This window comes from Colossoma macropomum, unplaced genomic scaffold, assembly GCF_904425465.1.
Source record: "Colossoma macropomum unplaced genomic scaffold, Colossoma_macropomum, whole genome shotgun sequence".
NCBI lineage: Eukaryota > Metazoa > Chordata > Actinopteri > Characiformes > Serrasalmidae > Colossoma > Colossoma macropomum.
The window spans coordinates 19,003,096-19,027,525 of record NW_023494808.1 but is presented as its reverse complement, the minus strand read 5'-3'; the positions used below and the strand labels follow the sequence as shown (position 1 = coordinate 19,027,525).

Sequence of the window (24,430 nt, the reverse complement as noted above, 5' to 3'; positions counted from 1 at the left end):
ATATCCGAACACTACGGTAACGCAATGTCTTTTGTGACAGGCAGTGTGTTCAAAAGCATTTCATGTAATAACTTTCTGTGAAGGAGCTTTTGAAGATATTAAACATCTGATGTCTGGTTCCTATCACCACCACTGTGAACAATTCTGACTCGTACGTTTCTCTAGAACAAAGCATATCACATCAAACCACTGCTAATGACTTTGTTCACATTTTAACAACTTAATTATACAGAAATTCTGAAAATCAGTGAAATTCCCCTTTAAAACAGTGCCATATAAATTATTATTATTATTCTTTTTGCTATTATTACTACTACTGATACTTATACTATTATTTTTATTATCACTATTACGTTATTAGGGAAGAATGTTCTTTTTCACTTTCATACCTCCTATACCCACAATACTCTGATGTACTTGATATATAACTTGACTAAAATACTCATATAAATACTCAAAAGATCCTGTAATTCAAATACCTGTTCACGATCGTTCCTTCTTTTCTCTTCCTCAGCCCTCCTGCGCTCTTCCTCTTCTTTGCGCCGCCGCTCCATCTCCTCCATTCTCCTCTTCTCCTCCTGTTCCCGCCGCCTCTGCTCTCTCTCCTGCTGCCTCCTCATCTCTCGCTCGCGGCGCTGTTGCTGCAAGAAGCCAGTAGAGGGCGAGAGTGAATTCACTGAATGCTACCCATGCATGTGCATGTGCAGAGAACCGAGGAATCAAAACAGTACTAGGTAATGGAAAAGTGGGTCTAAGTTACGAGCTGTCGGTGAAGCTAATGTAACCAACAGACTATGTAACATGAGATCTATGATCAACGCTCATGCCTGATTATAATTTTACATAGTATCTGCAGCAATTTGGGATAATTTAAGAAGTGTGGTTCAGATCCAGAAAGCCACACTAGACTTTAATGGTTTAAACAGTGTGTAAATAAACAAAGGAAATGGCGCGAGTACAGGAGCACAGACATATGCAGTCGCAATGCACACAGGCAGCCTGCAATTTTCCTAAATAAACATGAACAGATCCTCATCTTCATACGCTGGGCTGCTGTTGATAATGAAAGGAGACATAATGGGCCTCCCAGTTTCCTGACCCTCTGTGGCCTACTTCTGAGACTGTGCCCAAACCCAATTATAGTAAACGTGCCTCAGAGGGTCTGCTATAAAACCCTTTGCTTAAATATGAAACAGCAACAGAGACCCAAGACATACACAAACACATATGTACATGTGCACACAGAAATAAATATTCATTTGCTTCCATGTTCCTCACACACAAAGAAGCAAAAGAGGAGCCAAGTTTCTTCATAATCCTTAGGTCTGGCTTTATACTGTGAACCTTTCATGCAACTAGTCGGATGTTGTGAGATGCAATGTAATTTTCGAGCAACCTGACAATTACACAAAGCAATCAAATTAGCAGCTATTTTTGATACACCATATCGCTCTCGCTATAAAGTCATCCATGAGGTCATTGCCCTTCTTTTTTCCCCTATCTATATATCCATCTATCTATCTATCTAGGGTTCCTTTTCAATCATCCAAAAAACATCTTCAGTTTTACATTCTTGTCCATTGATTCGGTGTCAATGGTTTGAAAGTATGTCATTCAACATTTGTTCCACAAAGCTGACACTGTTGCAGCTAAGTTTCAAATGAGTTGCAAGGTGCTTGACATTAACCCACAGAAATGCATGTTTCTGTAGTTTCAAGCAACTAGTTCCATATTGTGAGTTGCATTACTTGTTGCTTACTTGACAGTCATGAAAAACAATTTAAAAAACAAAGTCACACAAAAGATTCGATTACTTTACTACAACAGCCAAATTAGTTCATATTTTTGATGCACCTTACGGGTCTTGCTATATAAACTCATTAGTGGGGTGTAATTTATATGTTTACATTATTTTTATTATCTTTGTATTTTTTGTCTAGCTGTCATTGTCGTTTTTCTATATCTATATATTTTTTCTTTGAAATTTTATGTTAAGTAGCTATTACAATTGTACTTAATTTGGTCATCTTCGCATCTTGGAAGCACTGCAACCTCATCGAGGCACGAATCACAATCTCCACCTTCCTTCGTATTAAAATTAGTGGGTGTCAGAGGACAAAACGAATCTTGCTACATAGATCACAATAACAGCAGATTAAAAAAGAACAAACACTGGCACACACATTCATTTAAACAGCTGTTAGCTGGATAGTCAATCCTGCTGGTTACAGGAATGTTAGCTTCAAGAATCTCATTTTGTTTATCATCATTGCTCAGGAAACAGACATAATGAAAAATTACCAGGAGAATCTCCCTTTCAACTGCCTAATAATCAATTTTTTTTTTGTTTTATTTTCTTGTCCATTGATCCCGAGTTTCAAAACAGGACATATTTATAGGACACTTTAAGCAACGCAAATGCAATTTAGTTTATTGTAGGTTTCAAGCAACTAAAGTTGCATGCAAGTTTCACAGTGTAAAGCCTGTCTAAAGTCAACTTCTAAGCCGTGTTGTATGACCTATCAAAAATTTGATGATTTTTCAATATTATAACACAGTAACTACATTTATGTTCTGCCCAAAGGCAGCATTACATTGCACATGGTAATTTGACTGAGATAAGCAGAGATACATGAGGAATTCAGATGTTTTACTTGTTTGGAGAAGCAAGAGTTTTCTAGAATGGCTACAGCGTGCTAAAAAAAAATCTCACATCTTTAATTTGTGGAAAAGACAGGGTCAGACGTTTGACAAAAAGCACTAGTCGTGCCACATTAAAAACACTATCAAAATGTATGAGTACAATATTTCACATACCATGTTGCACTAAATGAAAAACAGAATTACGCTAACATAGTAATAAAACATGTAGTTAAGTGTTTACGTGCTGATGATGTTCATGATGTGCTCAGAAAAGCATACTCTAAAGTGAATTCTCACACTGCCCACTGTTATTGCACAGTATACTGTTTGCTCATCCAGCATTTACTCATCATGTTACTGCATCAGTTTTGGAATGTTAGAATCGATTATAATCAATAATAACATTAAATGAAGTATGGACCAAAATAAAATTCCTGGGCTATCAAATTGGATTGTGATGAAATCTGAGATTTTCCTAAAGAGTCGCAATCAAATCAAATTGCAAGGTCAAAGATTACATTACATAAATTATCTTCTGTCAAATCCTACCACAGACAAATGTTTAACACCTCACCCCACTCCTCACCTCCTCCAGCCTCCTCCTCTGCTCCTTCTGCTGCTCGATGCGTTTCTGACGCTCGGCCAGCAGCTGGCGCTTGTATTCCTCCTGTTCGCGGAGCTGTTGCTCCTGCAGGAGCTGCTGCCTCCTCAGAGCCTCCGAGCGCTCTTTGTTTTCCTGCTGCAAGCGGATGAAGTCTCGGCGGAGTGTCGATTCACCTGGCACATTCACTATGGAGCTGTGTTAAGAAAGAGTGGTTGTGAAAAAATTAACCTTCCACCTTGACAGTATGTTATACAGGGTGGCTGCACAATGCTTTTAAATATATTTTTATGACCTAATAATACTATAAAACAATACTATTTTCACCACCAAACAATGCACAAAAACTCAAAGCTGGCATGTATTAACGTTTTCATATTTTAATTAAACAGAATGAAAATTAAATACTGATATATGCTTCAAGATGCAGTACATTTGCAACATGTCCTATCACAGCAGCCCTCTTCTCAGTCTAGCTCAACTAGTCTAACGCAGAAATTATAGTGACAGTACCTGGGCTCTCCTTCCTGCTCCGGCGCCTCCTCCGCCTCTTCCTCACTCCCGCTGTACTCGTACTCTGTTTCATCTGCAAGGAGAGGAGAGTTCCATTAACAGTTCTTATATAAAAGATATGATTCATATTCTAATGTAGATGTAGATGCATCTTATTTTATCATATATAATGAATGATAAAATATAAATTAGAAATAATGATACTAGGGCTGTCAATTAATTAACTTCCATCGATCACATTTGGGTAATCTCATTTGTCTTATTTGCTCAAATCTTGAGTGTGTATATATATATATATATATTAGTTTTTTTTTGTTTGTTTTTTTTTCATGTGACTATACTGTTGCTCATAGTGAAACACTAAATGAAAAAGTCTTCAGTTGCTATTCTATTTGCGCCATACTGTCCATCCCTATGTTACCCAAATACGGCTAGGCCTCATTACAGGCAATGATAACATCTCTGCATTCCTTTTTGCTTTAGTTTGAACCAATTTGTAAGGTCTTACCTTTCTCTCCCCTCCTCTTGCGGGTGCGGTCAATCTGGTCTTTGAGCTGGATGCGGACCTGTCTCTCGTTGGGCTGGTCTCTGATGAATGGGTGCTTCAAGAGCTGATCTGTGGGTGGCCGCTGGGTATAGTTCTTCACCAAGCAGCTCTCAATGAAGCTGAAGAACTTCTTGGACCTACAAAAAAAAAAAAAGAAAAGAAAGAAAGAAAGAAAGTAAGAAAAACAAATTTTGAAACACAAAACACTAACATTAAAAAAAATTAAAGTGTATTGTTGAAGGTTTGGCCAGGGCTACACAAACAAGCTAATTACTTGACACTAACACATGCTGAAAACATATCTTTGAAGGAACGTCATATTGTTCACACTGGGTAACCTTGCAAGGCTAAATATTTAAGTGGTCGTGAGTCAGAGGGAGATAAGTTAGGCCTGAAAGTGGCGAGTAGTTGCTCGAGCGGGCCGGTTTTGAATTTCATTGCTCTGGACAGCATAGCTTGGGAAGCCTTACTGAAGCTTATATCATGGAAATTATGAGAGATCACAACACTTTGACATGTGAGGACTGAGGTCAGCTTTGTTATGAGAGGCGAGAGAAGTAAGGGAGCTTTGGGTTTTTCCCTCTTTCGTGTATGCCAGGCTGTGTAGATGCCAGTGGTTTAGGCAGAGAAGGCATGCTACAGTTGCTAACCAAATAGATGTGGTTTCAAAGCAGCGTCTGACTGATATGAAAAACGTCACAGACAGTGATTTTAAGAGCCTAAAAATTCTGAACAGAAACATTGCCTTACCAACTGATATCATTGTAAATTGTGTGAACTGTCAAATGAAATTTTCACAGGTGGTCAGTATTACACCAGACGTGGCAACCAAGAGAACTGGAGCCAACCTACAACCTCTATCCTTGGGGTGACGCTCAATTAAGCCTTACTGAAACTGATCTTGAAGTATGGCTGTATAATAGACAATTATTAGTGGGGGACAGCCAAGCCTGGGAGCAAAAGGGCAGGGGCTTAACCCCACCCCCCCCCACCCCCCCCAACCCCCTTGGACATGAACTCATATTAGAATTAAATATTTATTTTCATGTCAAAGGTGTCAGTTTGTTATTATATAAAATAAGTCACTAATAATTGGTACTTTATGAACAGTTTTGTAGTTTTGCTAATATTGTTAAATCAGTAGGACGTCAATATAGGCTCATATCAGGCCCAGTTCAAAGCAAGTTTTTTAGGTCTACTCTTGAACTAAGTATTATTGTCAGTGCAAATAATAAGAACTATCTAACTAAAAATCTAGGCAAAGGCTTTTTCAGCATCAGAAAAACTAGCCCAATTACTTTTACGACAGGAGATTCTGAGTGCAGGGATAAATGACTGATAGTTTTACCATCTGTCCTTCCCTTTTTTAAATAGACATGTCAAATAAAATAAAAACTATGGAGTTTTAACTTGCAGTCTTTGTAAGCATGTTGGAGACTCCATAGCTAGCACTTCGTGTTTGGTCTGTGCACCCATGCCATTGGTAAGACAACACACCACCACATTCCTCACATTCTGACCAAAGTGGCATGAGAGCTGGGCCTCTGAGGACTTTTGCAAAGGCTATTCAGAAAGAGCCAGATGAGCTACAACGCCAGATGCTGTGTAATGATGCAGATTTTATGCTTGCAGTCGGTTACTGAAGGTGTTACAAGTGCATAGTCAACTAATATCTTCAATAAAGCACCTTCTCACCATGTTTTCGACTTAAGTCGTGGAGGCGGGTTCCTGGGGATGAGGAACAGTGCTCGCATTGGGTGCATGTCACACAGGGCTGGATGGGCAGTAAAGGAAGAAAACATAAGCAAGTATATACAAATTACCCATGGAAACCTCCAGCTAAACAACACCTGAACATGAGCAAATGCATGAATATGAACAGATGACGGAAGAGCTAAAAGAGTAAATGGAAAAGGAAGAGGAAGAGTCAGAGGAAATAACAGAAACACGAAAATACTGAGTCGGAATTAGACACTACGGAAAACAGTGTATGATGTGTGCATCCTGACTTATAGGCAGTACACAGAAATGTGTTAAAGTACTCACGGGGAGCTCCCTCAGCCATTTCAATAGCAGTAATTCCACAAGACCACAGGTCACTCTGCAGAGAGAGAGCTGCAATTAGAGGCTGGCAAACAATAATGCACACGCAGCAGCCTCAGGCAGCCGCCACGGGAGTGCATGAAAAAGCATACTGACCACTGCACAACATATTGATCACAGTTTTAGTGATCTGGTCCGGCGGTGCAGGCACGATGGACGGTTTTCCATCAAAACCTTGAGCTGTGGTTAAAAGTACACGCAGTAGGTTTGTCTCCGACTAGGATTTATTTTGACCAATCAAATAGACCTAATTCTTTTTGACAAAGTCAATCACCCTCTCCCTAATCCTCCCTCTTCAGAGCAAAAAGGAGTTTGCACCTCAAAAGGAGCATTTCACATTGATAGACATAATTGCGAATGGTTTTATTACACGTTTTACCTTTCTTATTTAACAAATAAACAAAGTAAACATGTTCCTGCTATATATTTTATAATCTAGGCTACAGTGCACCTGTTGGATAATTAAGAGGGAAACTAGGCATGATCGGTCACAGTATAGCATGAGGACACCTCACACAGTTAGGTTTATTAAGTACTGTGCAAAAAAGATCCCACTTTGTCTAATTTCCAGTCAAAATGGCCATTAAGTACAATTTATTCAGTTTTTAGCATCAGGAAAAGGCAGAAAACATATTTAACAAAATCCTCAACAACTAAATATGAAAAGAATATTTTCAGCATTAAGTGTGTCTACGCTTTGCATTCATTAAAGCTATCACGCTTCTTAGGAGACATGCTTTCAGTTTTGCACAGAAAACTACAGGGACATATTCCACACTTCCCAAGTTCGGTCCTAGAAGTTGGTTGCTTCTCACAGTGCAGTCATCACAATTTAGGCTCATCAGGCCATATAACCTTATAGCATGTCCAGATGTCCAGTTTCTGAGATGCAAAAATGTTAATGCAAATTGTGTTTTTTTTTTTCTATCCGATAAAGCTGTGTGTGTTTATCTGATGGTAACAGTTTTGGTGCTCTACCAGGTACTTCATGGTTGTTAGGAGTTCAGTTTTCTCTGTATCTTAAATTTTGTGTTTCAGAAACTCAAGTTTTGTTTTTTTAGGGTGGTTGCAGGGTGTACATCATAATTAAAGTTGTACTGTGCTTAGAAAAATGCTATTTGCAGAGTTTCATTTAATCATCTTTACAAATTTCAAAGTGCACCCAAACAAAGAATTAACTTAAGATATATAAAAAACAAGCAAGTATAATTAGTAAATAAAGTTATTCAACTGACACACAACCAAGAACGCTAACTGATTAGTTGGCAAGTTCGCTTAGTGTGGATAGTCCTGAAAGGAAGCAGAATGCTGAAATATACATTAAGTAAATTAATGCAGAAGTATTTTACTGAGCAGTCATACCCTGTAGTCATATGTGGCATCAGGGTTTTCATCACAGGCGATGACCTCGGGGGCCATCCAGTAAGGTGTGCCAATGAAAGTGTTTCGTCTGCCAACCGTCCGGTCCAACTGGGCACTCACACCAAAGTCAACTGGAGGAGATAAGTGAAAAGTTAGCCGTGGAAGGAATTTCAGACTATATTAGCAGTGGATTTAGGCCATATAGAAAGACCTTATTTTGTTGGCTATATTGTACTGATACCTATTATGAAGTTGTTTGATTTCTTTAAGAACAATCTTGACTGTCTATGACAGCTCCATAGCAGTTTTATAAAAAGGAGTATCAGTGGACACAGGTTAACACACAGTATGGTGTTCTACTTTAATGGGGTAGTGTTAACACACACAAGGGGCCTTGTGACTCACCCAGCTTAACCTCAGCGTTCTCAGTCAGCAGAACGTTTTGGCCTTTGATGTCACGGTGGATGACGTGGTGGGCATGCAAGTGGGCCAGACCCTGAAACAAGAAGTATATAGACAGATATTGAGGTATAGATAAAAAAGACTACATATCCTAGATGTGACCGATTTGTACACAAAAGAATCTAAGCCTGAGTGTACAGTGTAGGACATAGACTACTTGAGTAGTGTGAGGCTGAAGAGATAATGAAAACGTTAGCAAGGGAGTGGTAAATTCTAACAGGAGCAGTCAGAGTCACTCACTCTAAGGATCTCTCGGCAAATGTAGGCAATCTGGTCCTCCTTCAGTTTATTCCCTTTAGTGTTCTTCACCAGATCTGTGATGGAGCCAGCTCCACAGAACTCCATCACCAGCTGGAGAGAGGGAGGGAGGGAGGTAGAGAAAGAAAGAGAAAGAGAAAGAGAGAGAGAGAGAGAGAGAGAGAGAGAGAGAGAGAGAGAGAGAGAGAGAGAGAGAAAGAGAGAGACACTGTATTACTCTAACAAGTATATTGCAAGGTTAGTAGTAGAGCTGCACAATATGGAGAAAACACTAGAATTGAAATTACTCTCCATCAAAACAACCACAGAAATATTCTCTGGAACTGTGCTTAGGGCTGGACAACATGGACAGAAAAATTCTATATATTTAAGTCTGATAAACATTTTATTTTTCTCAACACTCTTTAAAATGACAAGTTTTTCAATCAAAAAAAAACATTTGGACTAAATTGTCTTTATTAAATATAATGAGACACATTCTGGAATGTAAATAAATTATTGCCAAGTATATTCAAACTTTACTGCAGTAGCATATTTAAAATTAATCAAGGTCTGTTTTTCACTGAATAAACACAAGGAAAAATGATACACAGTCTTCTTTGTACCAGTTTCATATATTTCTCATATAAGCCAGGGATCATCAGTCTTATCTGCAGAGGGCCAATGTGGCTGCAGGTTTTCATTCCAACCCAGGAGCACACCTCATACAATTTATTAATTGTTTGCGGAGTCAAGTGAACTTCTGCTTCATTGGAATAAAAACCTTCAGCCACCCTGGCTCTTTGTGGATAAGATTAGTAAACCCTGCTGTAGGGGATGCTGTATGAGGTGGTGAATCTGCCTAGATCTTAAGACCAATAGGTAAAGTAGATAAACACAGCTTTAGAGAAGCATTTCCTTTAGCAGTGATGTTCCAGCCTAAAAGAGTAATCAAACTCTGATCTTCTGTGTGCAGGGAGGTGGTTCCATATACTAAGCTATCCTTTTGCTTTCCATACTGCAAACATGGCCTAACAGGGTCTTGAGCTAACTCAACTGTGTGCATAAAATGCTCATTAAGATCTCTAAGTTCACATTTCCTAATTCTACAAAAAAAAATCATAAATATTCATTCCATTATATAGCCCAAGCTGTGATTGGTTGATCACACAGAAAAAATGATTGTTTAGAAGGCTAATTTGCATACTGCAGCCTTCTGTGATATCACTATGCAAAGGCCAATATCACAGTAATGAATAACAAATGATACATAGTGCAGCCCCAGTTAATATTGCACTTATTATTGTGAATACTTTATACTTACCCATAGCTGGTCATCGTGTCCTGGGGGGCTCTTTTTGATGAACGCACCGTAGTAGGTAGCGATGTTTCTGTGATGTGAGTACTTTTTCAGCATGTTGATCTCAAGCTTTATCTCTTCCTCTTCATCCTAAAGCATATTAACAAAGAGATAGAAGGGTACAGCAGTTAAGTCTTATGTAATCATCATGGGCACAGTTTGTGCAAACTCTATTTACATAGGCACTACTGGGGTCTCATGTGATTCAGCCTGTGAGAGATGCACTCTCATAAACCCATTCTCTGGAGCACCACAGTTGGAGAAACACACATTTTTATCCAAAGATAAAACCACTGAGAAGCAAGCAATTTTTGTCTAAAGAACTCCTTCTCTAAGCCTCATTAGCAGGCTGCATATTTTGGGATTAAACGCGGATGAATTTCCTTGTCCTCCGCTACAGTTTACAGGCATTTTCATTATGGAGACTTAATAATGCAAGAAAAGAGTGTAATCCATTTAAGCGTGGCTAATAAAATTAGGCACGTAATCGATTCGCTTAGGCTGTTTTTTGCTGCGTTTGCAAAGGCATTCAATATTGTGGTGGGGTGCAGATGAAAGGAAAAGAAGTATTTCTAAGGATACTGTGAGGAAACAGACCATATGTAAGGCAGCATACCCTTCACAGTGCCTCATTACCTCATTTGCTGAGCATTTTGATTAGTATGTGGTAAGAGAGAACATTTTTCTCTGTTTATTAGTGTGCCTTGCTATGCAGTGTTCGCATATGCATTTTGTGGCCTAAATAACATGACAACTTCAGGCCAAAACACCGTTTTACCGTAGAAGTAAGAGTGGGCAAAATGGTAAAAATATAATATCACCATACTTTAAGACATTTTCATGATATACAACATGAAATATAATTTCATTTTAGATGTTTGCGAAGTATCAGAAACAGACAGAACGCGACAGCAAACCAATAGTGCAACATTTAAAAAAGGCTATGAGTATATAAATCATGTTTTTCCTCCCCCAAGACTTCTCTAAACGAAACTACTTAAGAAGGAACTTAAGGAAAACGCAAATAATAAAAAAAATGATACATGAAGACATTGACATCACAGGTCAACATCCAATTTATTATTTGTTACTATGTAGTTTGGTGGCAAACCGTGACTACTGAAGCTAGGTATTTAGTACAGACCATAAATGTCAAAATTCTGTTAAAAATGAGGCACAAAACACCTCAATGACAGTGCTCATTTCTGCTAGCGGCATTATGAGATTCTAGCCAACAACAATTCACATTAGTATCTTTGACCAATACAGGTTAAACACAAACATGTAAAGCTTTTAAAAGACATTTTATTTTATTCTAAGCTTGTAACAGACGTATTAACATTTTTTTACCTTTCATGTTGCAGTTTTACAAGGAGTCATCCAGTAAAGAGTGCTGGCTTACAGTTGCCACTGTTTTCCATTTCTAACACCTGATTGAAACCTGTTTAGAATACCAGAGACTCTCTCCCACTTGTATTTGCAGTGAGTGATGTATTTAGGGCTTTTAAAAGTTCTACAACAGTGGTTCCAATTCCAGTCCTGGCAACCTCCCACTATGCACTTTTCTGTCTCATCAAACACATGATTCAACTTTTAACTCATCAGTGAGCTCCTCATTGGCTGGTTCAGATGTATAGAGCAAGTAAAAACACAGATGTGCAGATCATAGGTCGCCAGGACTGGTATTGGGACCCCTAGGCCTAAAGTGAAGTGTATTCCCCCCTCATGACAATAGTGCAACTCACTGGAAATCTAATCGTCATTGGCTGATTTCACCGTCACTCCATAATGATGCTGGCACCTTCAATATCACAATAAGTAAATTTTTTCTGACATCTTATAAGTTACAACAGACACAAAAAAACAGTGGTGCCAACTTCAAAAACTATGAGCAGCAAAGACTTCTACTCAGAACTAATTTTAATTAAAAAAGACTGATTATGATCTCTCTGTAATAAAACAGGCAGTTGGTCAGTGTTCCAGAAGTACTTACTATATCCACAACACACTCATAAAAACAGAATTTTTCAGACCTTCTGTAAAGACCTAGAAAGCCCTTAGGGTTCCCCCTGATGCAGTTTATGCAGCTATTTTACACTGGTTGTTTACCTCTCTAATTGGTCTAAATTTGTCTTTAGGATACATGTAGTTGTTGAGTGTTAAGCAAGTATTAATTATACTGAATACATGCAAAAGAATATAAAACATATTGTGATGTAATTTATCACAATAGCGATAACACTGCTGTATCACCTACCCCTACTTGAACTGTAAATGTTTAACGACCTTGACTACTAAGGATGGAGTAGCCGGCAGGCTTACAAAGATGATTCACAGGACTTTGGCCTTGATCATGACGGACACTGCTTAAATTAAAGTCTCAGAAACAATTTGTACTAATACCATTCAGCCTGACATCACGTCTTGGGCATCGGATCCACCCGATTACCCGCTGCCATTATCTAGTGTGTTCCAAGATATGGTGAAAAATGGCATTGTGAAAGACGACCACCGCTGAGCTCTCAAATGCTCCGACACCCATTACAGCTAATTCAAAACACACTGTTCCTCTCTGAGTCATGCGCTTTGTGTGCGAGGCATAGGCTGACAAAGGCTTATTGAGGGGTAGCTGCTATGCCTTTCTGTCTAATACAGTCAAATACCATTTTTGCCTAGGCTAGTCCAGGACGATTGTAAAGGAACTTAAATCTGGCCAGATCAGACTTGAACAACAGTCAGAGCAGACCGCTTGGATTAAAAATCAGTATATGTATGACGCAGACCCTTAAAGAAATAGATCGGTGTAAAATCTCATGTCTACAAGGCTAAAATATGAAACAAGTAATGGAAGTTTACACCTCACCAACCAGCACTGCACAAACTGCATGTCTAACTCAGCACACACTGGCAACAAACTGCTAAAGAGGGACACATAAAACATGTAAACATTGCTCCATTTGCTGTAAATGCCCTTACTCGCCTCCTGCAGAAATGCTGCAGTAATTTCTTGAACAAGATTTTCCAGTTTACGGATTACAAATATACCCCTTCTGATGATGGTAGGAGGAACTTCAGAAAAAACTGCTCGGGGTGTATTTTTGGGGATGGATTGGATGGCACCACAGGGATTCCTAAAGGTTCTATAATGCACTTGTTTGCTGGTACTGTAATGACAACCCAAAGCAGTTTCATGCATGCAGTCTGCACTATGCTCACTGGAGTATTACTGGCTGACTAGTACAGTCATGAGATTTTACTGCAAAAAAACAAAAAAAAATAAAAAATCAAACACCAAACGTCTGCTCTGTGTTGTACTGTACTGTTTATGTACAGTGAGCAGCACTGTCTGTTGAGATGACATCATCTCTTTCCAGCACCCACCCCTCCCCCTTCCTTTCTCACAGTAACACACACATACTTCCTCCAGCTGTCTGCATTCTCCCTCTCCCTCTCTCTCTCTCTCTCTCTCTCAGACATGAGTCTCATTACTGCAGTTATTACCTGACTGACAGGACAGAACCAGCTCACAACTGAGAGAAGAGGCCAATTCTACAGTTTCTCCACAAACAGGGAATCTGATCTGAGATCAGTCTGACAGAACAAATGCACCACCACAGGGGCTATGACAACAGCACAATCACACACAGGAGCCTCATGTAGGCCAAAGTGCACAGACCAAAGAAAAAACTAGACATGGCTGAAAGTTGAGTTTGGCTTTGTAAATACACACACACACACACACACACACACACACACACACACACACACACACACACACACAGAGAGAGAGAGTCCAAGTGGAATTCTCCTCTGTAAATAAGCAGTGGAGACCTTATGACACAAGACAAGGTCTTGTTAAATGGATAAGTTCCCATAGATCCCATAGAAATACATATAGAAAGAGAAAGAGAGAGACACAAAGACACACACAGAAAAAGAGAGAGACAGACAGACAGAGAGGGAGACAGACAGACAGACGACAGACAGACAGAAGGACCCATAGAAAAAGACAGAATAAGTGAAAAAATGTAAAGAAAGAGAAAGAAAAAGAAAAAATGGCTGAAAGAAATAATGAGAGAAAAAAAAAGGTAAAGACAGAGGGGGAAAAAAAAGGACAAGAGAGAGAACGAAAGAAAGAAAGACTTAGAACAGATGAAGCTGCACAGTGGTGGACAGCAGTGGGGGGAAGAGGTAAAAGGTTAACACTGCTCTTCATATATGGTAGATGTGTGTGTGGTGTGTGTGTGTGTGTGTGTGTGTGTGTGGGGGGGTGTGTGTGTGTGTGTGTGTGTGTGTGGTGTGTGTGTGTGGTAGGAGAGGAAATCTGGGTCACTGCTCGCTCTCTGAAGCAGCCAAACTCACCCATGAGTGTTTAAACTAAGAGCAGTCAGCTGACTCGAGTAACTCCATTCTCTCTTTGTGCTGATGTTAAAGTTACCTGTATGAGCACACCTGTCAGTTCAGTCTCTCACAAAATGCCATCAAAAAACTAAAAATCTTTCTAGTACTGAGAGGCAGCACTCAGACCATCACTGTTTGGAGGGTGTTATTACGTTTTCGCATGTGCCCCAATGATTATCATGCAAATTGCATGCCTACAGGCCAGGCCTACACTGCAGGATTTTTAAATCCTAAATGACTGATTCCACTGATTTTTGTCTTTATTTGTCCTTCAATCATCAAAGCACCCACACTCGATCTGTCAAACAAAACTACGCTCAGAAACTATGGTCTGACCGACAGTCTCAAGATCGTGAACAAACATGACTTTGGATCAAAACAAGCACAGCAGATGACAGCAAGGCAGAGATAACTGTGCTCAGTATGTGTGAATTCAGCAGCACAAAAGTGAAAGTATATTTTACTAATATTATTAATTAATAATAATATGTAATAATAATACTGTTTTTAAAGGGTAAATTAGGAGGAAATACTTTTTATCCTTCCATTTAGCTGGGATCTTTGCTCTTCAGTATCTCACGTTAGAGAAAACTTTAAAAAATAACCATCATCAGAGAGATAATAAGATTTAACCAATATTTCAAACGGATATTTAATAATGTATTTTTGCAGTCTGGAAAAACAGAATGTTTGAGGTGGTGCTGGACTACTGCCCTAAATATCTGTATTTTATTCACTGTACTTTGTCAGCCTCTAAAATTAAATTTAACATTTCTCTGCAATGCTAATCCAGGCAAATGTACATTTTATACATCTTTATGTATTGGCATCAGCAGATACTCACATGAAAAATACTGGATATCTGCAATTCCCATGTTGGCACCCCTATAGGCCACTACTTGTTGGCTACAATTATCCCTGTATCTTTAGAGTAAAACTGACACCAAAGATTCAAGATTCTGCACTATTCTTCAATATTCTGCACTATTTCTAGGTCCCTATACAAATTTAAGCAACTGTCACAATGATCATGTTGAAGTTGAATTCCGCAATTCTTTTAACTTTCTGCATAATTCAACTGGTGAGACGTAAACAAAGTCTCAGATTGTTATGATGTGAAATGGTTCACTGTTGAGAAATGTATCGACTTTATCAATATCCATCTATCATTTTCTTTACAATCCAGGAAATAAGAACCCGGGGTCACAATTTCCACAACACAAATGTATTCATTTAGTTTACTACCCAAAATACCCAGTGAACCTACACATTTTATATGAAATGATTGGTGATGGTGAAATTGTGGTAAAAGGAAAAAAAAAAATGTTTCTTTGGGAAACATTGTATGTGTACCTCCCTGACATGAACAAATGTTAAAAAACATTTCATGTATTAATTTTCAGTGAGGTAGCTTTTAGAAGCATTAAGTGCTTCAGACATCTAGTTCCCATCACCACTACTGTCACCAGCTCTGACTCAGTAAGCTTCTCTTTAAAAAAAAAAAAACCACTCAAACCACTCACAGGAAGATTTCGTCTACCAATCAGAAGCTTTTACACAAACTTGTGGGGTCAGTTCAAGTGCAGACACTAATTAAGTTAGACCCAGTAAATTAAAAAAAATAATAATAAATAAATAAATATTTAAAAAAAATATACATTTTTAAAAATTCTGCTTTTCACTCTAATTGTTATGTTGATAATATAATTTGTATTGAAAAATGTAGAAGCATTTTCACTGGGGGTCCAGACTTTTGAACCCCACTGTATATCTCATCTAAACCAGGATACAACCGGCATTGTACATTATTGAATAGGTACTGCTTGAGGTGTGTCAAACATTCATCTCACCTGATGACCGCGTAAGCAGTCAGAGTAAACAGGAAGGCTTGCCAGTGCCTACTTCAGGAAATGGTTGAGCAACGCTTAAATGTCATGTACTCATTGTTCCACAACAACTCCCGGGAATAAGTAAGGAGTGTCAGAGGCAAGTCAGAACGCCTTGATAAAACTGGTCTGACAAACACCTCGCTGGGTTCATAGTGCAGAAATTTTCTCACCATTTCAGCACTTTCATCTCCAAAACATTCATGTCAACATTACACTCTTAAAAACAGCCTCCCAAACGGTTCTTGGCTTGGGTCCAAAAAAAAACCTTTATATTATGTAGAGGTTCTTTAAACTTGTGTGCAATATGGCAAAAATTGAATATCACAACTTCAATAAGTCCTGTTTTTTTTTCAGACATCTAATAATTTGGAACAGACACAGTATTACTACCATAAAATACTATCAAAACTTATGAACAAAATGATTTATATTCACACTTCACACACACTGCACTGCCCAGCCCCAGTTCTTTACACTTGTTATTTACAAAAATGATTTTTTAAAGAACCATTCATTGGAAGGCTCCGGTTCTTCTACAGATTCACTCCAAAGAACCCCTTTTTTGACATCTTTATTAAGACTCTATAAATGACTACTGCTTTTCAAACCTGAACAAAACAAAGTTTTGAAACTGATTCAGTAATCTTTCTGGACCATATTAGCTTTTTCAGTTTAACAGAAGTTTAAGATTTCTGCTCTAATAGCTTCTCGGTTTTTAGAACACTTGTCTTTTATAGGAAATATTTTGAGTTATGGGAGGGTTTGCTGTGAATGGAATCTGAGCGTCAAGGGAAAAGCGAACTAGACTGTTTAAATGGGCTTCAGAAAACATTCCACTACAACGTCTAAAAACAAAGCAAGAGGTAACAAAACTGACAAAATGCTAAAAGTCTGATTACCAAATGTACAATCACTACTAACACAGTGGATCATAAATGACGAAGCTCCAAGCTGTAGGTCTGATTCTACTGAGACTGGATGTGTAGACTTTTATTAGGATCTGTGTGGGTGGGCATGCTCCCCCCAACCTCAACCTCCACTGTATCTGTGTGTACATGTGTGCATCCATGTGTCCTCACTGGGAGGTCTGAAATGCGAGATAAAAACACCATGTTTTGAGGGGTATCCCTGCCCTCTGACTGACGCAGCTTAAGCTCATAAAAACACAACCTGATAACAATCACTGGCACTTTTTAAACAATCTATGGAACAGCTGTCAGCTGGATACAGCACAAACTGAAAGCCACACCTAAGACGCACCAGGAGTTGCTCATTTCACACTACTATGTGCAAAATTATAAAGACCAAATTTATTTTAGTCACCATCCAAAGGAAAACCAATATTTCCAAAATGGTCACTTTACTAATAATTTTTTTAAATAAAAGTTAACACAGTCATATTGGGGCATTTCGATTGGTCCATTCATCATGAAATTTTCATTAATGTAAAGGACAGTAACTATGTTCAAATAGTATAGAAATATAACAGTTATATGACTGCGATACCATAGTACACACATTTATCTGTAATTCTACTCCAAGCTTATTTAGTTAGAATTTCTCTCAACACATCCCAACGTGTATCATATTGTACTGAAATTAGTTGTTAGTGTGTGATTAGGATGTTACCTCAGAGCTAACATATTAGCTTGAGGCTAGCATGTTAGATCGGATAATGATAAAGCAGACCTTTTACTTAACGTTTACATGCTGCTTAAAAACTAGTCTGAATTGATCAGGCAAAAATCCAATGTGGAATTCTCTTTTGCACTTTTTTAATGTTGGGTGCACTAATGCCCTGAAAATCTAAACATTTGACACTCCTTATTTTTGCTGTTTTGATAACAAACATCATTTTAGTTCTTCAAAATTTCTTCAAAAATTACTTTTAAATAAACACTACATAATACCAGACTACAGTAGTTGAAACAGCATTGTGAAGCCTCAAATGTTCATTACACTTTAGTATTCAATAAACTATACTCTAATGTTGCCACAACATAGCATATTGTACTGTACCACTGTGCATCATATTGTATCTTAATTAAGCATGTTCGCTTGAGAGTAATATGTTAGCTTGAGGCTTACATTAGTTAGCAGCTAGACCATTAGATCTGACACTATAAAGCACGGTTTTTGTTTCAAATATTGCACTTGTAATGTTAAATGTTCTAATAAAGTGAATATGGAAAAAATATATTCATGTAAGGCACACTTTCGGCCACTCCATTACTGCTGTATTAAATCGAGACCACCACCGTATTGTAGCAAATCAAACTAACGTCCACCTCATGTCTTCCAATCTCTCAAGTATGAAAACTCAGGTTTATCAACTTCCAACAGGGATGTTCTAGCTAGAGTCTTAGGCTATGAAATAATTTCCTTATAGCTCCTGATATATACATTAACAAGGAAAGACAATTTTATCTATTCAGGTCCACAAAGAAAAGCCTTAAATACAAACAAGAATTTGCTGCAAGGTCATATTTGGATGATATGTATTCTGATGCTGTCTGCAGGACCAGACATAGTGTCTGGAGTGGACACAGATATAAAACAACTCTCAGCCAGGAGTATAGTGTTCACACAGGAGTTGTACCCTTACTCAGTCATCAGAAACAACTATGGAGGTCTTGTTTCTTTACCCTGTTCCAGGACCAGCTTAGCCATACACTATGTCTGATCTAAACTATTCAAGACAAACAGAAAACTGCTTTTAGATCAGTGTTGGTGAAGCCTGTGACAGCGGTGCCTCACTTTACCTCTGTGACATCCATGACCTTGATGGCCGCCAGCTGTCCTGTTTTGACATGTCGGCCCTGTAGGAGAAAGGGGAAAAAAAAAAACGTTAGACATCAGTCTCAGAGCAATGCAAATGTTCACTGAACATATTCAACTTGTCAGCTGTGAAGAGAACTGGATGACAAAATTGTTCCTCAAAAGGAACTTCATATTTTTCACTTGAACGCCTGATTGTTTGTCAGAACAATGAAATACTCTTAGCTGACCTACATTTTCACATCATCGCCTAACTGGACCTCTACCTTTCTTCTTAGTTCCTACATCAAGCGAGCAAAACATGACCAACAGCAGTTTGACCCCAATCCTGAGCGCCTACATAAACATTCCCACACTCTTCTCTGGTCTCTCCAAGCACCTCTTTTTTTTTCCCCCTCCCCACTTTCTCTCACTTAACTCTATCTATCCCTCTGCTCCTCCATTCTCCCTAACATAAACAGAGCCCAAAATAGCCCAGCCTCTTCCTTTATCGACTGCCCAAATACCAGTTCCCCAAAGAAAAGCACTATTGTTGGGTGACGATGAAAAAGTCGTGGTGTGAAAGCAATCAAATCCCTCCAGCCGGATACACACATGATTCTAGGGCTGCATGGCTGAATGCTTAGTTAAAATTAGCTGTTGACAAGTAAGCAGTCATGCACAGACATGTACTCTGAAAGGCATGTATGCAAAAATATAACCTGCTCTTGGAAGGAAATCTAAAAAACACAGTGGGGGATACTCAGTGGGAAAACAGGCCCTCAAGAGTTCAGCCAAGTGCTTACGAATGCAGTGAACTGGCAGTCAGCGAAAGTCAAAGAGAAGAGTGGAAACAATCAAAGAATCATCATGCTGACAGGAGCCAAAAAAGCTCCAGGCCTACAGTTTTCTCCTGATTATCTCAAGACTAGGTTGTCTTGTAGACTCTAGAGCCGCATTTGATGTTCCATTAAAAGGACAAAAAATTTGACAAGTGGAAGATGAAAGCAAAAAGAGCAGTTCTGTAGCGTGAAGGGTGCTGCAAAATACATCATTGCTAACCCGTCATCTCAACAGCCTTTGCAATGCTGCTATTGCAGAAGTGTGTAATATGCAGAAGATCTTTTACACAACCAATTTTTATACTGGGTGCTGTGAGTATGCTGACCAACCAGAAATGTTTTGGGGTATTTGGATGAATCAAGACGTCCACATCTAAAAGACAAGTACTTTTGGTCAAAGGTTTACTGATGTGTTTTCAATACACTGGAAACGGAAAGAAATATATAGCAACAAAACCTCCATACAGCATTTTGTTCAGCTCATACAGTCTTAAATCTAAACACTGAACTACTGTCTTAATTCACAGCACCCTTTGCTAGAGTAATAATTAGCTCAATCTGGGAATTATTCTTTAAGCACTTTTTCTATTAATCAGAAAAGGTCTAAAAATATGACCATTAAATTTTTTCCCCACAATATCATTCAGCTCCAGTATGAAGGCAAATACAGTCACCCTGTCTTGTCAGAATGGTGCAGTCTGTTGGTGACGTCATAACGCCTCTGGCGAACAGATTCAGCTAAGGAGCTGAATGGGGTGAGCTCATGTGAGGAGATAAGAAAGGGGAGCTGAATAAGGTTTGGGCCAACAAAATCTTGCTGTCAGTGTTTGCCACATAGCACTGCAGTTTTGGGTTTCCTTTGTCTGCATGGAGCCGATATTCAAGCCAAGGCCTCTGCTCTCCCAGGCTTGCCTGTCATAAGGAGGGTCAGAGGTTTGGGGGATGACAGACAAGAGATTAAACCGGCTCCAGAATAGACAGAGGAGGTTAATTTTGTGGGTCAGCGCATTGTTATTGTCATTTTTCCCAAGGAAAAGTGGGATTACGTCATGCCAATCGAGGCTGAAAATGTGGGTAGAGGAGAAGTGAAAACTCAAGGCAAAACTTCTAGACCACAAAGATGAGAGTGGCCAGAGACCTTGGAAAAAAGGACTGACTTTCAAACTGTGGACACAGCCGGTTCGGAAAGTTTTAATTAAAACAAGACGTTTAACAACGGACAGGAAGATAAAAAAGGATGAGAAAAAAAGCAGGACAGTGGCTGAATCATAGTGAGAAATGCATCCTGTGTTGAATCACTACTGCCCAATGGCCAAGGGAACCCGCACACCTTAGGCACATTTATTAAATGATGCTAAGTAATGTCAACATATTGAGGTTTAGGGAACTGTTTAACATTTAACTATTAAGATGAACAAGGCGCTGAAAACCTTACTTTATTAAAATTCAACCGAAGATTTCTATTTCACTTTGTACTAAGTGGGGGGGAGAAAAAGGACCTTTAGCATTAGCAATACAATATTGGGTCAATGATGAAAATGATACCAGCACTCTAAATTCAGCTCCATAACCACATAGATGTAGACTAATTCAGCATGACACACTCTTAATTCTCATCTGTGCACAGCTCCCCTTTTTTCTGACAATAATTCAGAGAGGAAAACAATAAATACTTTGAGAAGATTGTCCTCTGGACAGCTGCCAACACAGCGTTCCTCAGATAAAGGGCAGGTTTTAAGCTCACAGTGTTCTGGAGTCCCACTGGGTTTTAGCTTCGGGCGACTCACATTTTACCAAGCAGTAAGAGGAGTACCAGATGAGATTATGACAATTAGCCTACATAAAGATTGCTCGGAAAGCACTTAAAACATGCATTCGCCAACTGTGGAGAGAAATAATGCACAACAGAGGCCTCTCTAAGTGTGTAGACAGGAAATCAACTCAACTCTAAGAGGAAAGAGGTAATTAGAAACAAAGAACAGAGTTTGTTCCTTCGTCTAACCACACATCCACAGTGACAGCTCCTCCATTTTTTCCCCCTTCATTATCTTCACACTTCCAACACTTGCTTCCTGCACAGGCCTTTGTGAATTGAGGCACCAGCAATTGTACTGCTCTGGCTGTTTGGGTCAAATCAAAAACAACCCTTCATCTGGAAGGGTCATTAGGACCCAGGCCACCATTTGCCTTGTGGTCAGTTATTCCACACTGATCTCAAGCCATGATATGTGCCTTATGACTGCTACTGGCTTCCCTGACTGCCAAATTATAATTAAATCAGTGCAACAAGTACTACTTTTGATGTGTAATTTGAAATGAGTCACAAAGACACACAAGCAAAAGCTAAGTCACACTGAAGACTGTGCACAATCATTATTGCTCAGTATGTTAACTAGAGCCCAATATGAAAACTAACAGATATTAGGGACCTAAATATCAGCCAATGTAGTCTTATACAGACAAAAATGACAGATTCCAATAGTTTGCTAAACAATGCTTTACTTACTGGTGACTTAATTTACTCAAGTCAGTTTCTTCAAGGGGATGTCCACTGCATTATTCAATGCAATTTTTTGGAATTTGAAATTTGTGGAATTTCCTTTTAAGACACTGACTGTGTAAAGTCACAAATCCTTGATTAGTACAAATTGTGCAGCACAAAAGGTGGCACTGTCCAGCATTCTTAGCAGTTTTCTTGGCTTCTGTTTGTTAGCCTTTATTTTTGACCAGATATTTTCCACAATGTTTTGTGTTGTAACATTATCCAGATGTGAAAAGATAAGGTCTATATGCATTTACATATTCTGATTAATCATGATGATGTTTTGTGTTATGCAAGTTTGCCCATTCAGCTAGTATTTATTTAACATCAATGCTTTATTGGCAGGATTTTCACCAAAAATGAACCAGAAACATTATAGGTTGAAAAATAAACGCGAAAGCTTGTAACACTCAAAACACCGTCTATTTATGGGTAAAGTCCCACTCTCCCCTTAAAAAGGGCCAACTGGCTTGCAGGTAAAGCCACAAGTAGGAAAAGCTCTGTCACTGTGGTGATACGCACATGTGCAGAAACCACAGCAACATGAAAACATTCGACTTACGTGAGCCAAACTCTGCAATATTTGTCATATTTTACCAAATATGACAATATGCTATCAAATATGCCTTTGAAACATTAACAAGGATTAGAGTTTCAGGTTAGTAGGTCTTTCCCCATTTAAAGAGATGGACGCCTGGTCTTGTATGACTGGAAATAACTGCCCAGAGTTGGTGTTTCCCAAGACTGCCCTCCTCAAAGATGAAGCTGAATTCTGAAACAAAAGTGTATTAAAGATTTTGAACAGTGACTGACGAGGGTTGAACTGATCCTAGCTGTGGCCAATACGGAGATATTTATTATCGTGATAAACTAGGTCACAATAGACTTTTTGGGCATATCGCAGATACTTAGAGAACACTGAGCAACTGCCACTGTCCACTCAGGAATCATTCTCCTAATTACATAGCATAATTAGTTCTGCGTAATTGGATTAAGATTAATTATATTGTATATCAAGAAAATCTAATATCACGCACCCTTAGTTGAGCTACTCTAAGATATGCTTTGTAATGGACTGCCTCCAGTATTGCAAGACCCACAGTGGCACTGTCAAAAAAGCTTACAGTAAATCTTTTATACAGCATTTAGGACAGTTTACTAAGCAAGCAGAGTCTATTAAAGAGACACACACACCACTTTCCTGTAAAGCTATTTCAGTGTGCCCAAGAGATGAGGGCTACAGGAAACAAGGGAGAAGAAGGAAGATAAAGACAAACAGAGCTCCAAGTCAAGGACTAAGGGACACAGTGCAGGTCTTCATGAGAGTGAGCTGAGCTGCTGACGAAGAGGACATGGAGGAAGAGGAGGAGGATACCAAGGAAGTCCATATCCTAAACTGACCCGAGGCTCAAAGCGACAGTCATTTGATAGCATCGCTCGTGGAGCGCTGGACTTCCCTGAGGAAATGCCAGGGAGGACGAGTCATGCTGAATGCTGAACAGCAACAGAAAAGAGAACCTGACAAGTTAGAAAAGCAGAATTCACAATGAACTGTCTGCAAGTGCAGCCAAAAAGAAGAACAAACAAACAATTTTATCATACATTTCAGAACGAACAATGCTGAATAAACAGCAGTAGCATGTAGAAGCCTGACTGATATGATAATTGTCACTGCTATACAATTTAATAAGGTAATTGTTCCAATAACTGATAACATCAGCTTATATAACTTTAGTTTTTATGCATTGTACAGGATTTTTATTGCTGTAATCATGAAAGTATTGTGTTAACGTTTACCAGTTTAGTCTGTACTGCTGTAATAAAGGTAAGCAAAAAGTTCTTGCAAGGTAAGCAGCCTGTAAAAACTAGAATGACTATGCAATTAAAATGATCAAATAAGGCAGCCATTCTCTTTATATTAGAGTAATATAAAATGCAACATAAAACAAAAATATAGTTATACTACAGCATAAAACATGCCACTTAAAAGTATTGCTTTATCATCATTTATTAACCTTAATATCAGCCAATTTTTTCTGCTAACCAGTAGCCTATCAGTGGGGCACGGGTTGCAGGTAGTTGGAAAACCTAGAAGCAGCACACAAACACAGCTTCAGGAAGGCTGGCTTGCAACGGACAGAACCAAAACACAGTACAGTACAATAGCGCTC

The 24,430-nt window shown here is 38.8% G+C and overlaps 1 protein-coding gene across 1 annotated transcript in view; it reads right to left on the bottom strand.

The window, feature by feature from the left end:
- The window catches only part of LOC118798351 (TRAF2 and NCK-interacting protein kinase-like), a 75,936-nt gene that overhangs the window by 20,226 nt on the left and 31,280 nt on the right, over positions 1-24,430 (bottom strand). Inside the window, 11 exon segments of the mRNA XM_036557782.1 lie at positions 480-641; positions 3,230-3,440; positions 3,758-3,830; positions 4,266-4,441; positions 6,000-6,078; positions 6,351-6,405; positions 7,770-7,900; positions 8,175-8,265; positions 8,472-8,582; positions 9,793-9,918; positions 18,881-18,937. Coding sequence (XP_036413675.1) covers positions 480-641; positions 3,230-3,440; positions 3,758-3,830; positions 4,266-4,441; positions 6,000-6,078; positions 6,351-6,405; positions 7,770-7,900; positions 8,175-8,265; positions 8,472-8,582; positions 9,793-9,918; positions 18,881-18,937 — 1,272 coding nt within the window.